A 19,911-nucleotide genomic window follows, 5' to 3' on the forward strand; every position below is an offset into this window, starting at 1 on the left:
GTGAAACACATAAACTCTTACATTTGAAAATCCTGGCAGAGATCAAGATTTGCGGTGCTAAAAAAACAGTTTGGAAACCGTTCCGAATTCCCCAGTAGATGGAGCCGAGAGTGAGCTCAAAGAAAAGTCTTATCGGACAAACATGATACTGCCGACAGCCGTAGAGGCCCTAGTGTTCCCGAGATTTATGGATTCTCATCAAGAGAGGCAGGCAAACTGACTTCTTCGCAATTTCTGAAACAAGCCCGATGAGATACACATTGTATTTCCAGAAAAGATGTGAAAGCATTTCATCTCCGTCGAGCTCGCTCTAGCTTTCTCTCTGTCGCACTTTGATTCATGCCGTGTAACGCTGGCATATTCATAATCAAACAGTCCTGACACTCCACATCCTCCCTCGGTGGGACTGTCGACGGCTGCGGCAGGAACTTTACACTCGGCCGTCACTCTTAATCACTTGCTCCCAACTCTGAACTTCGGCGCCATCCATCAACCATCAGTTCCTCTTTCTTCCAGACCCTTCACTGCCTCGTTTGCATGTTCTCTTTTTTCTTCTTCTTCTTCCTTCTTTCCTGTTGCATTCCTCTTTTTCCCCCCTCCTGTAATCATCAAGTCCTCCATCATATTCTTCTTCTCCAGTTTTCATCCTCTGTTTCTTCTCTTCCTGTCTTGTCATTCTTGGCGAGAAGCCCGAGAGTGACAGGGGGTGAAAGCGGGAGATGGAATGTCAGAGTTGGAGCAGGGCTCCGGTGGAGGACCTGAATCAACACTGATTTGTCCTCTTATTGAAATAAGAAGAAGAAACAGGCTGAAAATTCAATACACGTAAAATAATGCAAATTTGTGTGGCCCCTTTAAAAGATGGAGGAAAAAAAGAAAAACTTTGTGTGTGTGCATGTGTGTGTCTACGATGGTCTGACAGGCCCTGCGGCCTACTGAGACCCCCACCTCTCACTCCCCCCTGCAGCTCTCCTCTCCTCCCCAACATCCCGCCCCTCTCAGCACAGCGATATCATTATTACCCGTGTCTGGCCCTTGATCAGTAATGTCAACATCTTTCATATTGACGAATGTGCTGTCTGCCCACATTGTGCACAGAATGGTTTACAGCCCAGCAGTGGACATGAATCACTCCTCTGCCACACACACGTTCAAAACACACACACACACGCCGGCATGCCGCTCTACCTGAAAACACACAGATATGCACTGAGCTGGTAGAATCAGCCTCACATACAACGTACATGCTCTTTACTCATATAAATAGACGCACATAAAAACACATTATAGACACATTCCTCTTTCTCACACACATACGTATAGTTTCCGTTTTGTGCACATTTCCAGGCAGTTAATCAACTAAGACCACCAGAGCTTTTTTTTTCTGCTCATGTGTGTCTACCCAGCACACATTTCCTTGGAGAGTTCTGATGAAAGTAAATGTTCAGTTTCATTAGTAGATTGGCTGTAGTCTGTAATCCCCTGTGTGTGTGTGTGTGTGTGTGTGTGTGTGCGTGTGTGTGGGTGTGTGTGTGTGTGTGTGTGTGCGTGTGTGTGCGTGTGTGTGTGTGTGTGTGTGTGTGCGGGTGTGTGTGTGTGTGTGCATGTGTGTGTGTGTGTATGTATTTATTGCATGCATGCTTTATGATTATTTGTTGGCTGCATTTAACATTTAGATTTGCACAGCTGCTTGCTGTTGATCATAAATGGGAAGATGACATGTGTTTGTTGCAGAAAAGTTATGAATCAGTGTCAGATCCACTTGTCATGCTCCATATCAGCTGTTTCACCTTGTGATGCATGAATCATTGATGAATGTCATGATAAAAATGCACCCAATACCTGTTTCACTTCTATTCAACTTGTATGATGCCGGTAAACAACACACATCAGTCAACGATGTAAACAAATCTGTAAATGAGCTGCCAGTGGTCATTCAGAAAGTTTTAGGTGTATCATAAGCAATTCTGTAATTGCTTTTTTGTCTTTGTTACAAGAATTACATGGCACATAAAATATAATGAAGTTGTATATTCTGTATCATTTCCATTAAGCATGCTGTTACACTATATTGGGTGCTACATTTTGTTGTGTATGTTTGGTTGGATGTTGCAATCAGATTCAACAATGTGCTAAAAAGAAAATCAAGTAATCTTTTAAATTGGAAAGAGAATTTTCAGTCTATAGCAACAAAAGCGGACACTCCAGCTTTGCATGTACAAAACACTGCTGCATTTCAAGACAGAAAAGGCTTCAGCCCTAATGTCCTTCCAATCGCCTCTCTCCGCAGATGACGGCCATTGAGAGCATGGCGGAGAAGCTGGAGACATTTGGCTCCTTGAAGCCAGAGTCGGGAGAACTGCTGCGCTCCGTTCCGTCCATGTTCGACTTCAGAGCTCCACCCTCCACTCTTCCAGAGACACTGTTGCGCAAGGGCAAGGAGCGCTACACATGCAGGTAGCTCTGGCACTGATCTGATAAGAGCAGTTTGATTATTTATTTTGTCCGAGGACGGAAATGTACATTTGTTTAAAAAAAAAAAAAAACACTTGTTAAAATTGCATATGTTAAGCACTGCAAATGAATGTAACTGTTTTGTAGATACTGTGGAAAAATATTCCCTCGTTCTGCCAACCTGACTCGCCATCTCAGGACTCATACTGGAGAGCAGCCATACAGGTAATCCTGCTGTATGAACTCTAGAAACCTTTAACTGTTGTAGAGTCGGCCCGAGGCATAAGCACACTAGGAATCTCAGAAGCAGAAGACCTCCAAGAGTGGAGGGATTTTCAAAGAAGACCACAAAATTAAGTTGTAACTTTTATCGTTTGTACAAAAAGAACTTTCAGTTTTATGCGTCCCCTCTTCTGCATACTTTCAGAACCCTAACTAGAACAACAAATTTTGTCTAAACAAATAAAATATATGTATCTTTGTCAAAAGGACAAAAAAAAAACAAGTTATCCTGGGTGCTATCAAAAAAAAAACATCATTTGAAATGACTTGGAGATTAAGCTGTCTGTAAACACATAGTGCCCTATTTCTATTCATTAATTTAATGCAGAAAAGCTTAATATTATTAATGTCAGACATAGAAGAAATATTAAACTTATATGATATAAATAATATGAAAGAGCTATAAATGAAGCCCTGTTGAGCAGTGGTACTAATTAAGGTTGTCAAATGACTTGTTCTGTTTAGGGCCCATTGCAAGCTAGATTTGTCTCTGTCTGTATGCTATGACCTTTATTTTTTGTATGTTTTGTCACATTACATCCACAAGCTTAAGTGTATGTTATTGGAATTCTATGGACTGCATCAACACAAACCTTATAGTGGAATGGAAGGATTATCAGATTTTTATTTACTTAATTAGCAAATCTGCATGTGTGTGATTTAATCACTGTATAAATCCAGCTGTTCTTTGAAAGCATTAGAGGTGTGTTGGAGAAAATTAGTGAACCAGAAGCGTCCTGAAGGAACAAAGGAGACAACTCAGGACTAAAGTGTGAAGAAGTTTAAGGCAAAGTTAGGTTATATTACATTATTTCAAAGTGTGAACATCTTGCAGAGCTCTGTTCAGCCGAAAAAAAAGAAAGGAGTGTGACTTAGTGTTGGATGCTGTCTCTACATTTGGGTAACAAAGAGGCGTGTTGTGCTTTGAAAACTTTGTGCTAGCTTCTCCATCTCCATCGGTCTTTCTGCACTTTATGAAACTAACAGGGTTTTTTTTCTCTCACCGAGAATTTGCACAAAAACATATTAACTCAAATCTGAAATAGGGAATCTAACATTTCCTCTTCTGCAAAAGAAAGCAGCAAATTTCAGTTCGAACAATAAATAAAAGTACAAAAAAAAAAGGTCGTTTGTTAGCAAGACACAGACATTTTCCCAGGGATTACCAGACCACAGTTTGAACAGAGTTTATGTGTGTTTTCCTATGCCATAAGCTTGGAATAATTATCCCACTGCTAAATAATTTACCCAATGAAAAATGATAACTGTTGCTTTGGTGACAGAACTGTGGGGTGGAGAAGGGAGGGGACAGGGGGCGCGGGGGTTGTGGTGAGGAGAAGTTTGTCGAAAATTGGGGAGATGAGAAGTCCAGACTTAGCAGCTGTGGTCATTTCTCTTGCAGTTATGAGGCCAGACTCAAAGCAAGCTGCAAGCTTTTGATTCAAGTGAGACTTTCTTGCTGTCCAATGGGGTTGTCATGATATTAAGGATTCCCCCCCTACCCCCATACCCTCATTTGTGTTACTGTGGTTCTTAAACCAAATTTTTCTCACTTTGTTTTGTGTTTATTTCATTGTGAACGCAGAAATTCATTTTTGCACCTTAGCTGTATTTGGATAATGAATATACCCTTGCTGAAGTTTTTCAGCTTTGTAGTTACCAAGGTGGAAGAATGTTGGCCCAAAGTTTGGAGGAGGCCTATTGACCACAGGGGAGAGAATAAGACAGATGTAGGCCTTTCCTGCCCCAGCCTGATAGCCCACAACTCTACGTGCTGGCATGCCATTAAAAAAGATCACCGCTGTTTATTGTAATTCCTTTTTTTCTTGTGTGGAGATAACCAGGAGGGTTCCTGAGGGACAGCCAAGAGAGCGAGCTAATTCCACCAGCAAAAAAGATGTAATCTTCTCGTATAATTTTGCATGAAGAAACTTGGCAGGAGCCCCTAATTTTGCAGGGCTTGAACCAAATCCGTTGCGTGCTTATTTTGTGAGAGAAGAATGCAGCTTTATTGCGCTGGCTGGAGATAAGAGAGCAGAGCTGTTTCACCTTAAACAGGCTCTTCCATCATGTGTGAGGCTGGGGGACTCGGCATGTGTGTGTTGGTGTGTCCGGCATTACCGATTTCAGTTCTGTTTCCCACAGAAATAAACGCCAGCTTCATTATCCATCTCCTCCTACGTTGCTGTTTGTTGTTGAACGTTTTTATCCGCTCTCTGTGCAGGTGTAAATACTGCGACCGCTCCTTCAGCATCTCCTCTAACCTGCAGCGGCACATTCGCAACATTCACAACAAGGAGAAACCCTTCAAGTGCCACCTGTGCGACCGCTGCTTTGGCCAGCAGACCAACCTTGACCGCCACCTCAAAAAGCATGAAAACGGCCACCTGTCAGGTGAGCCCCATATCACACGGATCTTCACATAGAAGTCTCCTTTTTCAAATCTCCTAAAATTTATGTATTTTGTGAAATAAAACTGATCTGCTTGCTTTTAAGACTCATAAATAATTTTGTACAGGAGAATAAAATTAAACTGCCTTATTTGAAGGAATCTAGAAGATGACAAATTAAGCTATATAAATCTGCCATCGTCACCTCCGCATAAATTGGCTCTGGATATTTATTTTTTTTTACAATGAACTGCTTTCATCAGCATATCACAGCTCACAAGTTTGTTCGGTTGCATCATTCTGAATCAGCAGAACAAGTGGTGACAACTGGTCAGAAGCCAACATCAGCAGGGGAGGCGGCCACTTAATCATGCCTAATGTTCTATCAAATACAAATGTATTTATTAGCTAAGCTTTTTCTTTTGCGCATGAGACAATATATTTTCTAACTGATTAAATGAAAGGAATTTGGTTTCTACCACAGTTCTGCATTTACCAATGATGTTAACTGATCCTAAACAGCAGGAATACTGCCAAACTGATATATGGTGTGAGACGAACAGATAATATTTCACAACGGAGTAATAAATGAGAATGCACACAGCGCCTTGCAAAAGTATTAAAATTTTGAAACATTTCCTCATTTTGTCGTGTAACAATCTCAGTATAAACTCAGCTGTGCTGTTAGCGAACATTAGTGAACATTAGCGAACATTAGTGAACAAACAGCATTTAGAAAACCAAGAAACATAGCAGAAAGGTCAGTGCCAGGTTTTGAAGAGTTACGTTTTAAATCAATATCTCACAGTTTGAGCATCTCACAGAGCTCTGTTCAGGTGAGACTAGTTGAGGTCTCACCAAAGCTGAAAATGAACTTTGTAACCCAAATGCAAAATTTTGCAAAAAGAGCACTGCTTTTACACCCTACATACACCCCATTTTACACATATAGTGGTGGCAGTGTCATGCTGTGGGAACAAAATTTATGGCAATTCCAGAGGAGATAGGACAAGAAAAGAAAAACTGAAGAAGAGGTTTATCATCCAATAAAACTGACATTTTGCTTTTTTGTGTTTTTCTGCAGGAACTGCAATGTCATCCCCGCAGTCGGAGTTGGACAGCAGCAGTGCCATATTGGACGATAAAGAAGACTCCTATTTTAATGAAATAAGAAATTTTATTAGCAGCGCAAGTCAGAACCAGACATCACCGGACCCCTCTGAAGAAGGGTAAGCACAGCTTCACGTGTTTCCTTTGTCAGATCTGCAGCTACACTGAAGGTCTTTGAAATAATTATTCCCCATTTTATTAAAGTACTACTCAAGTAGCTTTAATATGTAACAGTTACCTCTTATCACCCTATTTATGTTTATATTATTTTTTACTCTCAGGCAGTCTCTGTTATTAACCACACTACTTTTAGGGCTCCTAATGAGAGACCAATCATCCGTGATAATAAAATCCTGGATTTTGGAATTCCCGTTGAGCTTTTAATACTACTTGCCATTAGGCCACAGGGAAGGAAAGATATCTTTGTGTGTGCAAAAATGTCCGAGCGTTATGCAAATTGGTTCTTGTTGTGGTGATTAGATCAGAAAGCAGTTAGGAGGGTCGTTTGGGTCGCTCCGTTTGTTTTTCCATGTCTCACGTTGGTGGGATCACAGATTGGAGATCGCGGATAAGGCCTGTGAGAGCCGGACCGGGTGGTAAACTATCAAGAGGGGAACTGGAGAAGAATGGAGGAGAAATGGTGGCGGGGGTTGTGGGTGAGGGGAGGTTGAAGCAGAAAGACCGCCACATCTGGAACCAACATGTCTGCCTACAGGAAAAGTGTAGATGGGGGTGGGGTCAAAGGGTCGGCCTGTGTTTCCTTTCAAACTGCAGTGCTCCTGACTGCTCCTGATAGATACTTTATCCTCAGCAAATTACCACGTTTGAAAGCGTAATTAGCGAATCTGTTTTCTTAATCACAGAGTTCTCGCTCTCTTCTTTGGAGTTAGCTCCTTCTTGCAGCTGTGCAAGCTTGGGACGGCACGAACACTGCCCTGTCAGTGTGCCGTTCTAAACAGGAGCTGCATTGCAAGAACATTCGCTCCTGATGACTATCAGTCCACAATTCTTCTAATTTGTAATATTAGCCCCTTTTTTCAGACAAATCCAGTTCAGGTATCCCATTTTTTTTCTCTCTTATACTGTTGGGTTGTGTTAGACTTTCGATATTCTCATTGTTCACTTCTCAGCGTTTTTTCTCTGAAGCCTTTGTGCAAAGAAATGGCATTTTTGCAAGCTGACGAGAGATGTCCTAGAGTGTAATTAGTGAATCAGTCTTAATGTGGTTCCAGATGATTTGCCAAATGGTGGTTTCCTGTGGTGCTGAGACAGAGGGACAGATTAAGACTCCAGCAGTTTGGATAGCTGGCCCCCTCTCCCTCTTCGGGGATAGAGGAGTAGGCCGGTTGGCAGCTCTCTCATAACTCTCCCAGCAAATGGGGCTGTCAGCTAAATATTTGGCCTATTAGATGAATACGAGATAGTAGAGAAAATAAACAAAGAGAGAGGCAGAGCACTCCATTTAAGTGCCGCAGTGATCAGCCCAGTGCTGCTGTGCCCAAAGGGGCCCCAAAAGCTTGATGACAAACTGGATTCCGGCTTTGCTCGGCAGCAGATCCTCCACTTCTTGCTTTGTTTATCTCGTAACTTCCACAGTTTATGGTTTAAACTGAAAGACCCACAACAGCACACAAAGCTCTCTATACTTACTTTCATTTACAAAGCAAAAAGACCAACCGTATAGATAGGATTTATATTTATTGTTCTGTGAATGATCCTAATCCACAGGCTAAACGGAGGCCTGTTGGAGGAGGGGAAACCCCTGATGCCCAGCCACGGCTCACGTGACCTGGAAGATGAGGAAGGCGAAGACCTGGATGCAGAGGAGGAAGAAGCAGAGGAGCCGAGAAACAGTCCTCAGAAGACAGACGTCAAGGTGCATCCCAGCAGCGTCGGCGACGATGAAATGGACTTCATTGAGCCCAACGATTTAAACCTCAGCTGCAAAACCTCTCCTAGGAGGTAAATGTTACATGAGATCATCCGCTTATTAAGACATCTCTTGAAAGCCTTTTTTAATTTAATAATATTTTAGAGGTTTTTAAAATATTTTTTTACATACTTCATTAAATTATCGTGTTGCACTGCTTGAATATTGAATGAATAATTTGCTGTCTGATTTTAGTAGCTTTTTGATTGAACATTTGTGCTTGTAGAAGCACTCTTAAATCTTATATTTAATATGACATTCTATTCTATTCTATTCTCTTTTCCTAACTTCCAGGTATTCACATGAAGAGGAACAGAGCAGCTTCTCAGCTTTGGATCACATCCATCGTTTCTCGGATCTGCGCAAAATGGAGGAGAGCGAGCTGAGTGACGGAGATGGAGATGGAGATGGAGATGGAGATGGAGATGGAGATGAGGACGATGGATCCTTTGCCTCCCCATCACTCGCCAAGGCAGTCAAACAGCCACTCTTTAGGAAATCCAAGTCTCAGGTATGAGGAATAGTTCCAGTTCTCTCCAATCCTCCATTCCTTCTGGGTTTCCTGGTAAAGATGTGCTAAATGCTTAAACATGAATACTTCATGTTTACTCCCACACTGAAACACTATTTAAAAAAATCTACCTCATATTTAGTAAAGAATAACAATCAAACATTAAGAAATACTATTTTTGATATGTATTTCCAGACAAAGCAATTCTTATTAAGATGCATTTGATGTGATGTAAACCAGAAATAAGAAAACTGTTAATTAATCTTAAAGCTGCATTATGTAATTTTCATAACATATTACAACATGGTGACAGATTTAACAAATAGGAAGGAGAATAGGTACGTTAAATTAGTTTTATTTCTTTTCAGTCATAACCACAAATTATACATATAATGTATGTAGTTACTTACAGCATTGTTTGCATGTATTTGTGTGTATTTGTGTTAAGGGTTTGGAGTGGCTCCAGCTAACAGCTGCCCATCATTCTGCCTGATCAATTTAGCTAAAAGCTAAAAGAGTGTGGAGCTTTCAGATGAACAACTAATTCTGAAATGTTGGAGAAAAACAAGATGAAACAGTGTTGCCACATGAAAAGTGATGTAGTTGGGTGCCGCAGTGATGCAGGGGTAAAGTGTGCGACCCATGTACAAAGTCCTTAGTCTTCGTTGCGGCTGTCGTGGGTTTGAGTCCTGGTGCAATGGCCTCTGACATGCCCCCCCCCCCCTCTCACAAAGTAATTTATTGTCTAACCACTGTCCAATAAAGGCCACTAGAGCCAATATAATGATGTACCAACAGAGTGGTACGTTGGGGTTACCAAGTCGCCCTAAAAAAAAACTCACTTCAAGGCTTTTTAGCATATCTTTACCAGGGGTGCCACTAATTATATAGGGCTTTGTGTACGTTCTTTTGTTTGCCTCCTCTACACGAATCACTATATTCAAGCTTTGCGTCCCTCTTCTGTTCCCTCAGGCGTATGCCATGATGTTGTCTCTGGCTGAAAAGGACACTCTCCACTCCACCCCCCACACCCCGGCCACCATGTGGCACAGTCTGGCACGGGCTGCGGCTGAATCCAGTGCCATTCAGTCCCTTAGCCACGTATGATGACACCTAATACCATTGCATTCCACAACCCCTGACCCGATTACGGCAGCGGGCGTCCGCCACAGAGGCTATCAGAGGGTCCCAGACCGTCCACAGAGTGACTGCTGAGCAGAACCATGACCCATCTGACTGCCTTACACACAAAAGCAGGGTCACTGTCCACACAAAACCCTTTGGCAAATACAAAAAGTTAAAATGATTTTTCACAATAACAACTAAGTTGCGGTTAAAAAAAAATGACACTAAAGTAATACAAGTCTGTATTTATTCTTCGGAGTTTCTCTGTTTTGCACAGTAAAGGCCGCTGATGCAGACGAATTACATGACTTTGCTGGTGTGTCGAGGCTCGAGCACATTCGGGAACATTCTTGAGAGCTGGTTTCAGCGTAGCATGTTTCGTTGCGTGTAAAGCATAAGAGCAAGAACGCAAGTCAAGTTTCACCCCCACAGAGATCCGCAGATGTTCAACTTTTGGATGAAAGCTGCTCCTTGTTCAGACGGCAAGATCAGCACTTGACTATTGACAAATATCTACAAGAAACACATGAAAATGAGTTCAACTGAATTAAGGCCAGTCTCCTATTTGTGTGTTCGTGACTGCGTGTGTCTGTACAATCACAGCACTGTATACAAGTTTCAAGCAGCGCCCCATCCTGCCCACCTGCGCTATATGTGAACGGATATAAATAGATTGTCTTTTTAGTGTAAGAGAAGAAACAATGTTTTGTTTTGTACTTTTCCTTGTTTTTGTTATTTACTGAGATAAGTAGCCAGTGCTGACGATAATTGTCATTCTGTAAAGGGCATACGTCTTTTTTCAAAAATTCTTGAAATCATCCTAGCCGACCAACAATACCACTAAATAGCCTGAATGCTAGTTGTTAGCAACTCCATTTTCATGTGTCTTTCATTTTTTTTAGACAATCATTTGTTTTTTGTTTTTTTATTTGGTTGGTGTTGTTGTTGTTATTTGCTGTTGTATTTTTGAGAATTGTATTTATTTCTTGGCAAACTGTAGTTTGTTTACTGAATAGCACTGCTCTTAGCCCAGGAGAAAGAGGGAAATTCCCACCCCGGGCCAATCCTAATCCCCAGTCATGGGGCTTGTAGATTACGTTTGATTGCCGCATAGTATTAAAAATGCAGTTCACTCCTTACTGTACTAATTAAACCAGTCAATTAATAGATTTTGTTTAGGGTTTTTTTTTTTTATGATTCAGTTGAAAAAAGGAAAAAAAATCATAAATGGTTTAAAGGACAAACAATAAGAATAAATCAGGTTTAATTCGATCCGAAGCGCATGGATGGTATGTAAAGATCTGTATCTGACATTTTCTATGATTGTCTGCAAAGCTTGTGTGATGTTCGGTTCATGTTAATCCCTCGTGCCAAACTTATGATAAATAACAGAATACTCTTGTTTATTCTCCCGTTTTGAGGGACCAGACTTCTTTTTGTTTTTGTGCTTTTTGATTGTTTATAATCGATTTTAAAAATTAATCAGCAAGTTGAGGTACTTTGTTTTAATGCTTTCTACAATGTAACTGTTATGCATTTCAATTCAATACTGTGGGAGGAACAACTAAGAAAATAAAAGAATACAGTGTAGATTGACTTGTTTTCTGTTTAGTCCTCTTTTTTTTTTTCATTGTCTTACAGCTCCATGGCAGCCCATCATTTTGGCCCAAACTGGAGGCATGAGTCAGAATACCACCTGGCTTTTTCTCCTGGCGCTCCCATGGCCTCCAGGAGCGAGGGAGAGCCTGAACTCTGCTCCTCTTTCTTTTCCTCAAGGCCTTGGCTCACATTTAGAGAGGGAAGCGGAGAAAAGGCGGCAGAGGGCTTGAATGTGGTAGTGGGAGCTGAGGCAGGAATGCGTCCTCTTTATTTGTGTCCATTTGTGGGGCATGATGGATGAGGTGGGTAGATGTGATGACCTGGCTCATCGCTCAAACACTCAATAAGAGTCCCCGTCCTGCAGCAGGCCTCCCCATCCGGCCAACCACCCCCCACCCCTCATTGTCGCTGCTGCCAGCCAACGTGGGCGGACATTGTGGCTGCGAGGGTAGGAGCCCTATTGTCCGACGAATCACTCAACTTGGGGGTGGGGTACAGAAATTGGGCATGTCAGTGAAGATGCTTGGTGCTGACGCTCCACATTTACAGTGCTCTTGGCACCTTAATGGATGGGTTGCTTTCTTAAGGCCTTCAGGGCTCAACGTGGCGTCCGGCTTTGTCGAGGTCACAGAGGGTCAGGTGATGCTGATGAGGTCAGTTTGGGTCATCCAGCTTTGATGAGGTCAGCTTCATTATTGGTGGTGATTCCGAAAGTCATGGTCATAATGAAGTGGTGAGGATATTGCCTTTGACCATGTGTTTTGCCACCTGTGGACTAATTTTTCCTTGCAAAGCTGACCTGTACTTTCTCCACGGTAGCGATGTTACATCCGCAGGAATTTTATATAATGAAACCTTACAAAGTAGTACATAACTATAAAGCTGAAAATAATTGTCTATTCTTGGAGACAGTTGGCTTAAGAACCGGAGAAACTATTTTGTGTGAAATTCACACTAGATCAGCACTTTCTACAATCCTCAGACCAAACCAGCCCCTGCCACCAGCTTGAACTAGTCTTTAAAAGTCACTTAAATCCCATTTTCTTGTCCATTTTAATGTTCGGTTTGAAGTTCTGCAAGTCATCTTCATGACTGGAGAACTAAATGCATTCGGTTATTCTTGTTATTGCTTAATTTGCCATTTGTTTTACAAGTAACTAAAGTCTATTTATAAAGCACTTTTCACAGACACAAGCATCACAAAGCACTGTGCAACCAAACGACAGTTAAGTTATACAAAGTATAAAAGCAAGGATTGAAACCACACTAAAATCATGACATAAAAGCATGGGCGAACACAGTTTTCACTTGGTTAGTCAGCAGAGCGAAGCTGCTGAGGCAAACTGTTCCACAGGTTAGAAGCCACAGACCCATATCCCTGATTTTGTAGCAGAGTACGTGAAACAGCCACAAGATTCTCGGCTTGGGATCAAAGGTCGCAAGTAGCAGAGTGTGGACGAATCAGAAGGCTGATCATTCAGACTCCAGTGAGTGAGAACAAGGACTTCAAATCAAATTCGAAAATCCACTGGGAGCCAGTGTGGCGAGTACAAGACTGGAGTGATATGAGTGGAGTTACTAGATTTAGTAAGAAGTCTGGCAATGGCGTTCTGAATAGCTTGCAGACGTAAAACTGATCATCTGTCCAGACCAATAAAAAGAGAAGTGCAGTAGTCCAAATGACACAAAATACAGCATGAATAATGTTCTCTAGATTTGCTCTGGAGACCATGTCCAATGTGTAGCTATGACATGAGTTAACGTACAATACTGTTAAAAAGCTCACAGACAAATTTTTGTCCTATTTTGTCACAGTTAGATGTTTCAGGTTATCATTTTTTTTTAAATGCCAGAACAACTTTACTTTTTTTTATAAAAGGACAATACAGTGAGGCAAAGATTCAAATCACACCACTCCTAAATGACACAAATAAAAATATGGTGTTCTTTCAATTTGAAATATTTTATTATCCCTGAGGGACAATTCATTTGCAGCAGATTCCGCAAAATCCATGCACAATAACTCTTACAGGAACAGAGAGAGAAAATGTATTGGCCAAGTCTGTAGTTAAAAAATGTCATGCCATTTTGTGAGTTTTAATATGCCGTTCAATTTTGAAAATTCTCCAGTGTTGCTGAATTAGAACAATTCTGCAGGAAAGAGTTGGCCTAAATTCCTCCACAGTGACGCAAACGTCTCATTGACAGTTACCATAAATGCTTGATAGCAACAATCAGTTCACACGGTTAGAGGCAAATTACTCTTGCACATAGAATTACGTTGGCTTGAATAATTGAAATTAATATTAATTAATATTAATAGTAAATTATTATTAAAGTATTATTGATGAGCAGAAACAAAAGAAAGAAACCTGTAAGCAAACAAAATGCTTTTTTTTACAGCATTGTAGGCATCTTCAGAATTTTATTTAGAGGTATCAAAGTAAAGGAGGTAGAATATATTTCATAAGGATTTGCTTAATATCCTTTTTCTTCCACTTTACAATAAATGTGTTACGGCCTGGCTCGGATGGCCGCAACAAAAAATAGGGAGGACACGGAAACCAGAAACATTTTTAGCCCTTCAGAGGCATTTATTAAAAACAACCAATTGTCTAGGGGTGCAATGGGCGGCAGCCCAAGACGTGATAACCCAGCGCTCCCTCAGCCTGGTCCTTCCCCAGTCATGGACCCGGTTGGCCCCCACAGGTCTCAGGTCCCACAAGGTGTCAAGCGATCTTCCGGCACCGCTTTCGAGTCCGGATCTCGTCTGCGCCTGGTTCTTCGGGTCATCCAGCCTCTCATGAGTGGAACGGCGTTCCTTATATGCAATCCAGGTGGCCATGTAATCAGAAGCACCTCCCACAATCAAGGACCTTAATTGACAAACAATTTACCTGCCACATAGCACACACACACAGGACCGCCCAGCAGGGCCGTCACAAATGAAAAACAAAACTTTTGTGGCTGCAATGTGACAAAAGGAGCAAATGTTCCAGGTTTATAAATACATTTGCAAGTTGCTGTGTCTTCATAAATAGATGTTTGCAGTGTATCTGTCTCTTGTAGTTTCCCAGTGGGGTCATAGGTTGTGACGGGTACTCGGTGGGCAGTGCTTCGTGGAGCTTGGAGCCACTCAGCTAATGGGACAGCTGGCAGAGCCTCAGAATCCATCAGGCCTCATTATAGCTCCCGTTCAGCCTCTCTTTATTCCCCATCTTCTCTCTCTCCATACCCCACCTCTTTCTTTCCCTTCTCTGCCACCCTTCCAACTCGGCCGACCCTGTTTGGCATTTAGCTGCTCCACTCGCCTCGCTGGGACATACATCACACCCTCTGAGCGGGCCGGGCCTCTGCAGCTGGCAGCTCTCTCCCTGATTGACTTGGCACCCATGCTGACTCAGACACCAGGGAAACCACTGGGGAGGAGGAAGAGGAGGTAAAGAAGATTGAGGGTGTGTCTCCCTAAAGAAGGTATTTACTAACAGCTGGCATAAGTGGGAGGTATAGAAGTGGGTGTTTGGGTCGGGGGGGACTCCCACAAATCATTTCAGCAAGTTTCTTCTGTCCCAAAGCTCCATATGTACAAACAACTGCAGGCTAATCAGACAACCCCCCCTCAACCTCCTCTCAAGCCTTGGCCCACCCCCTGACTTGTTTTTCATGTATCTTTCTTTGCATCACTTCTGCAACCTTGTCAGCTCCTTCTCCATGAGCAACAGAGTTTAAAGTTGTGGTTTTGTTGCTCGGTTTGTTTCTTTCTCGCTGGAAGCTACGGGTCATTAGTGTTATTGATGGACACTCAGTACAGTTCCAGAGAACAGGCTGAACAAGAGCGGTGCGGAGCAGCCATGCACATGGTTTTATTATGACAAGCCTAATCAGGGCAGGCGTGGTGGCACAACCAATTGGAAGGCCTTCATTTGCTCATGGATTAGCCCGGATTAAAAAAAAAAGAGCTCTGCAGGCCAGCAGCTTCAGTTTAGAGGGACGGATGCATTTATCCAACATGGGATATTTCTGGAACAAGCTGAACATAAATAGGCTTTATATGTTCATGCTGATTTTCTTGCGCAGACTGGAGTCCAAGTTTCCTTTACAAGCTCTTTCCTGCATAGAACTCCACCTAGTGGTACAACTACAAAATGTGGCTCAAATCATATGGTCATTTAGAAAATAACCCCAAAACATAAGTGTGATTTTTTTTTGTCCTCTCTTCTTTTCAAAGGCTTTAAACATTAAGAGTAAAAATTTCAATCTTAGCAAAACACACATCCAGAGTGTGGGAGAGTTTCTTGATATGGATCTTTTTGGAGCCTTTACTTTTAACATTTATTTTTTCAGTCAACAACTGCCCTAATGGTGCAAGACGTGTTGAAATGATTCCCCCACCTCCTCCACTCATTTCTTTATCTGCGCAGACAGCTTTGTCAGCGAGAGTTCAAAACACCACGGCCCTCTGGGGGATCCGGTTCAACGCAGAGGGCCAGAAATGATCTCTGGGACGTGAAGCTATGGCAGCGAAGTGATAGAATCTCTTTTGTGAAGAGTGGCGTACGCTTAATTACAGCGAAAAAGTACCCATGATGCGATCTTAGTGTTTACGGGCTATTTCATTGCTTGTTTCCTGCCCCCCCCCCTTTCTCTTTCTCAGCCTCCTGATATGTACGTATCCACGCAGCAGCTTGGACTTCTTGTTTTTGACAGAAATCTTTAAAAATTCATTAAGAGATAATCAGAAGAAAATGTACATTTTAAAGTCTTAACACCATTCAGGAAAATAAAAATGTTCTCTGAGGCAGCTCCAGAATCAAGATTAAACAAAAAAAGATCTCAGTCATGAACTATAATTGTAAGCATATTTAAGGTCTGGTATTCAATATCTTCTAAATCTTACCATAAAAATGTATTCTAGTGTGCCAGCTCCGTCCTCGCCCATCTTCATGCATGGTGGGGCTGATACAGTGGTGCAGTGGCCACCCAGAACATGGTGGATGGATGGCCTCTCTGGGCCTGTTTGACTGGAAACAGGTGTGTGTCATCTGAAGATGAAGGCCCAGCCGATAAACATTATTGGAGAACATCTGCTGCTTGTCACAACACAGGGTGAGCTGCAGCGCTCCAACATCCATCAGCCACACCGGAGACCGGATCTGTGTGTGTGCGTGAGGTAAGGGGGCTCGATCCTTCGCTGGTGAGTCCGTTCACCCATCACTCACCCCGGGGATGCTGGATGGATGGTGGAAAAGGGGGAGAAAGCTCGGTCCAGGCGCTTTGCCGGACCACGTTTGCCTGTGGCCATTAGTCGTGGGCATGCTCCAGTGAGCTTGAAAAATGTCACTGGGAAGTGTGCACTTGCTATCTGACGCACAAACACGCACGGTCAGACACACAAGTCAAGATCATATCTCAGGTGCACAGACACACACAAACACGCCCAGTGTTGTTGTACTCGATATTCATTGAAATTGATACAAAATACTACACTAGAAGATGCACAGTTCCAATGTTTGCAAGAAACAAAACCCCAGAAGAACACAGAAGAAAATATTAACAAAACACATTTCACAATCTTTATGCAATAAAGCACAGCTGAAATGACCCAGATTGGCCACTGACAGATGCAATTTGAGTTTTAATTACAAGGAAAAAGAGAACAAGATAATTGATAAAGAAGCTTAAATAAAATATATTTCCAATGTTTTGTAGAGTTTTTGAGTAAATAAACTGTAAAGATGACACTATGAAAGCCTGGGTTGGGGAACTAAATTGTTTCAATAAAATGACTAATCTAAAATATTTTTTCTCAAGTAATATATGACATAGGAAAAAATTACGCAGAGACAAGGTTTTATTTAAATAATATGAATATGCAAAACATTCTTTGGCCGTCCACGTCATGTACACTGACTTCAAAGACATGGAGCTGGAAACAAGTTTTATCTTATGAGAAATAGGACAATTGTAAGGGAGAAAAAACCTTTTTACAGGTTGACTGAGTAAAAATTTGCTCGTACCAAGATGGACTTTAACTTTCTCACCACCATGTTTCACCATGAGCATGGTGTCATTAAATCCATGCAGACTTCTGCATTTATGACAAATTTGACTGGCTTGTCTTATGGCTTGTGCTTCTTGATCTTCATGATTCAACTCCGTCACTAGTGTGTGTGTGTTTTTTTTTTGTTTGTTTAGCAAACTCCTGAGGCCTTCACAGAACAGCCGTAGTAATACTGAGATTAAATTAAACATAAGTGGGCTCTTCTGATTTAGCTTTGTCTGAATCATTGGATGCACTGGATTTTATTAAAGGGTGCCAGATTAAAGAGGGCTTAATACAAATGCATGCCACACACTTTAGATTTTTGAAAAATTTTTGAAAGCCATTCACATTTTTCTTTTACTGTTGCTTTGTGTTGAACAATCGCAAAGAAATCCAAAGTGTATAAACCAGTGGTCTCAAACTGCAGTGACACATCTAAACGAGTTCTGCAACGTTTAGATGTGTCACTTGTCCTAGACACTTGAATGAAATGTTGAAACTGCCTCACTAGCATGCAGTTAACCTCTACAAAGCTCTGCTAATGAGCTAATATTGGAGCCAGCTGTGCTGAAGAAGAGAGACATTTAAAATTTGCAAGACACTGGCCCACGAGGACTGGAGTTTCCAAAAGGAAGAATACTTTTCTTGTTCCTTTGGTAACCGACAATATTTTTCTATTGCTTGAGTTCTCCGGTACCTGTACATTTACTTATGAAAAAGGTCATGAAATTGCTCTTATTTTAATGGTTTTAATCAAAAGTATAGTATAACGTTGTTTCTACACACTAAAAGTTTGTTTGAAATGCAAGAATGCAATTGAACAATTGCTGAGTTCATTGTTTTATTGTGAAATGGATCATTACTGACTCAATATATGTCAAAGGGATCCAATTTCATTCAATTTAAGTATAAACTGTTCTGCAGGTATTTGTGTGTGTTGGGCTTGTAAAACCAGCTTGAATCAGACCTGAGTTTATGGTCCTCCAAAGACATTTCACATGCTGGTACCTGTGGTTGATTGTCTCAGACTCAGTGAAGGAGTGCCAGCCTCTGACAACTGAGTACCAGCTCCATAGATCCAATATAAGCTTCTCAAAGATGATCAGAGCAAAGCTACGCAGAGCCAAGTCCCGACTTTGAGTGTCCAGTCAGGAATTTTCACCTCTGTTTGGGTTATGTGGTTTTGCTGCCTGTTCTTCTATTTCTGTGAGACACAGACATATTCAGCACTCCTGAGGTTTGGTGCAGCCGTGCTGAAAATGGAAGACGGGGAGGAGGAAAAAAAATGCAAAAAGACATCAGCACAAGTTGAAAATCAAAAGCAAATGTTCAGGGGTTTCTGGAGAGGAGGTAAATGCTCTGTAGTCTCCCCCGTGAGCTTTGCTGTGAGTAGGTAAAACGAATACAGCCTAAAGCCTAGCCTCATGCTGAGTGCAGATTAAAATAGCTGTCAGGAGAAAGGAGCTCCTATTGAGGGAGACAGGGTGACATGCAGAGTGATGGTGCTCAGCCTCTCACACTTCAGGACACAGTATTTCACTGAAGCTGGTTCATCTTTACAGCCTGCGACCTTATGTCCCGCTTCGCTTTAGCTTCGCCGTTTTATGTCGGTGCAAATGTGAATGGCAATAAGGAACTCAAGTTTACCTTTGCTACAAGTCGATCCAAGCCAGGTGAGCGGACAGAGACATCTGCCGTTTACCCGGTCACAGTGGGAACCATGGAAACACTGGCACAACAGGGAGCAGTTGGGGCCAAAGTGGTCTCCATCACAGCCTGACAGGAGAGGCAGAATGGGAGGAAAAACATAAGGCTTAGGAAATGGAAGGAATTTGCTGCTTTAGATAAAATAACAGGAATGTTAAGAGAGCTAACAAAAAATATGGTTCTGAGATTACTTTTTTCACATCTCTCTCCCCACTGGCCTGAGGGACAGAGACATCTACCAGTGGATGGGTCACATGACGCCTCGTCAGCACAATTACAGGACTTCATACAGTTCAATCCAAAGCTGCCATTTTCACATTCTACAAGTCAAAAAGAAAACACATACACAAATATATCATTATTATTCTGAACATTTTCACATCATCTTGATAGTTAATAATTTGCCTCTGTGGCATATACTGATTAAACTTAACATTATGACCACATGCCTGATATGTTCGTCTAACTTATCTGTGGCTATCAAGTCACATAGACAACAAACTGCAAGGAATTATGCATTTCAATTACTAATACTATCAAACCCTTCTTATAATTATGCGATTAAAACCTGCTTAATGGTTGTAAAAGCTTAATGGTTGTTGATCTATAGAGGTACTTTTATACTTTTAATCTGAGTGTCTCATAAGTGTGCATTTTCTAATTTATCAAACATGATAGCATGCAGGTACTTAGTATTGCTTTTTTACACAACAAACATTTATGCATTAGATATTAGACAAGACATTCAGATACATGCTCT

The 19,911-nt window shown here is 41.7% G+C and overlaps 2 protein-coding genes across 13 annotated transcripts in view; one reads left to right on the forward strand and one right to left on the reverse strand.

The window, feature by feature from the left end:
* The window catches only part of mecom (MDS1 and EVI1 complex locus), a 159,193-nt gene extending 147,795 nt beyond the window's left edge, over positions 1-11,398 (forward strand). For all 12 annotated transcript variants that reach the window (XM_023351922.1, XM_023351923.1, XM_023351924.1 and 9 more), the window contains 7 exons: positions 2,291-2,457; positions 2,602-2,679; positions 4,961-5,130; positions 6,211-6,355; positions 7,965-8,198; positions 8,461-8,677; positions 9,650-11,398. In XM_023351922.1, coding sequence (XP_023207690.1) covers positions 2,291-2,457; positions 2,602-2,679; positions 4,961-5,130; positions 6,211-6,355; positions 7,965-8,198; positions 8,461-8,677; positions 9,650-9,784 — 1,146 coding nt within the window. In that variant the 3' untranslated portion in view covers positions 9,785-11,398. The remainder of the gene's footprint in view (positions 1-2,290; positions 2,458-2,601; positions 2,680-4,960; positions 5,131-6,210; positions 6,356-7,964; positions 8,199-8,460; positions 8,678-9,649) is intronic.
* Positions 11,399-16,903: 5,505 nt separating this feature from the next.
* LOC102224491 (multiple epidermal growth factor-like domains protein 6) overlaps positions 16,904-19,911 on the reverse strand; it is a 47,195-nt gene continuing 44,187 nt past the window's right edge. The window contains exons 34-36 of the mRNA XM_023351796.1: positions 19,343-19,471; positions 19,092-19,220; positions 16,904-18,697 (exon numbers count right to left, since the gene is read on the reverse strand). Of these exons, the coding sequence (XP_023207564.1) occupies positions 18,618-18,697; positions 19,092-19,220; positions 19,343-19,471 (338 nt within the window). The 3' untranslated portion in view covers positions 16,904-18,617. The remainder of the gene's footprint in view (positions 18,698-19,091; positions 19,221-19,342; positions 19,472-19,911) is intronic.

The sequence above is a fragment of the Xiphophorus maculatus genome, chromosome 18 (genome assembly GCF_002775205.1).
Source record: "Xiphophorus maculatus strain JP 163 A chromosome 18, X_maculatus-5.0-male, whole genome shotgun sequence".
In the NCBI taxonomy this organism is placed as follows: domain Eukaryota; kingdom Metazoa; phylum Chordata; class Actinopteri; order Cyprinodontiformes; family Poeciliidae; genus Xiphophorus; species Xiphophorus maculatus.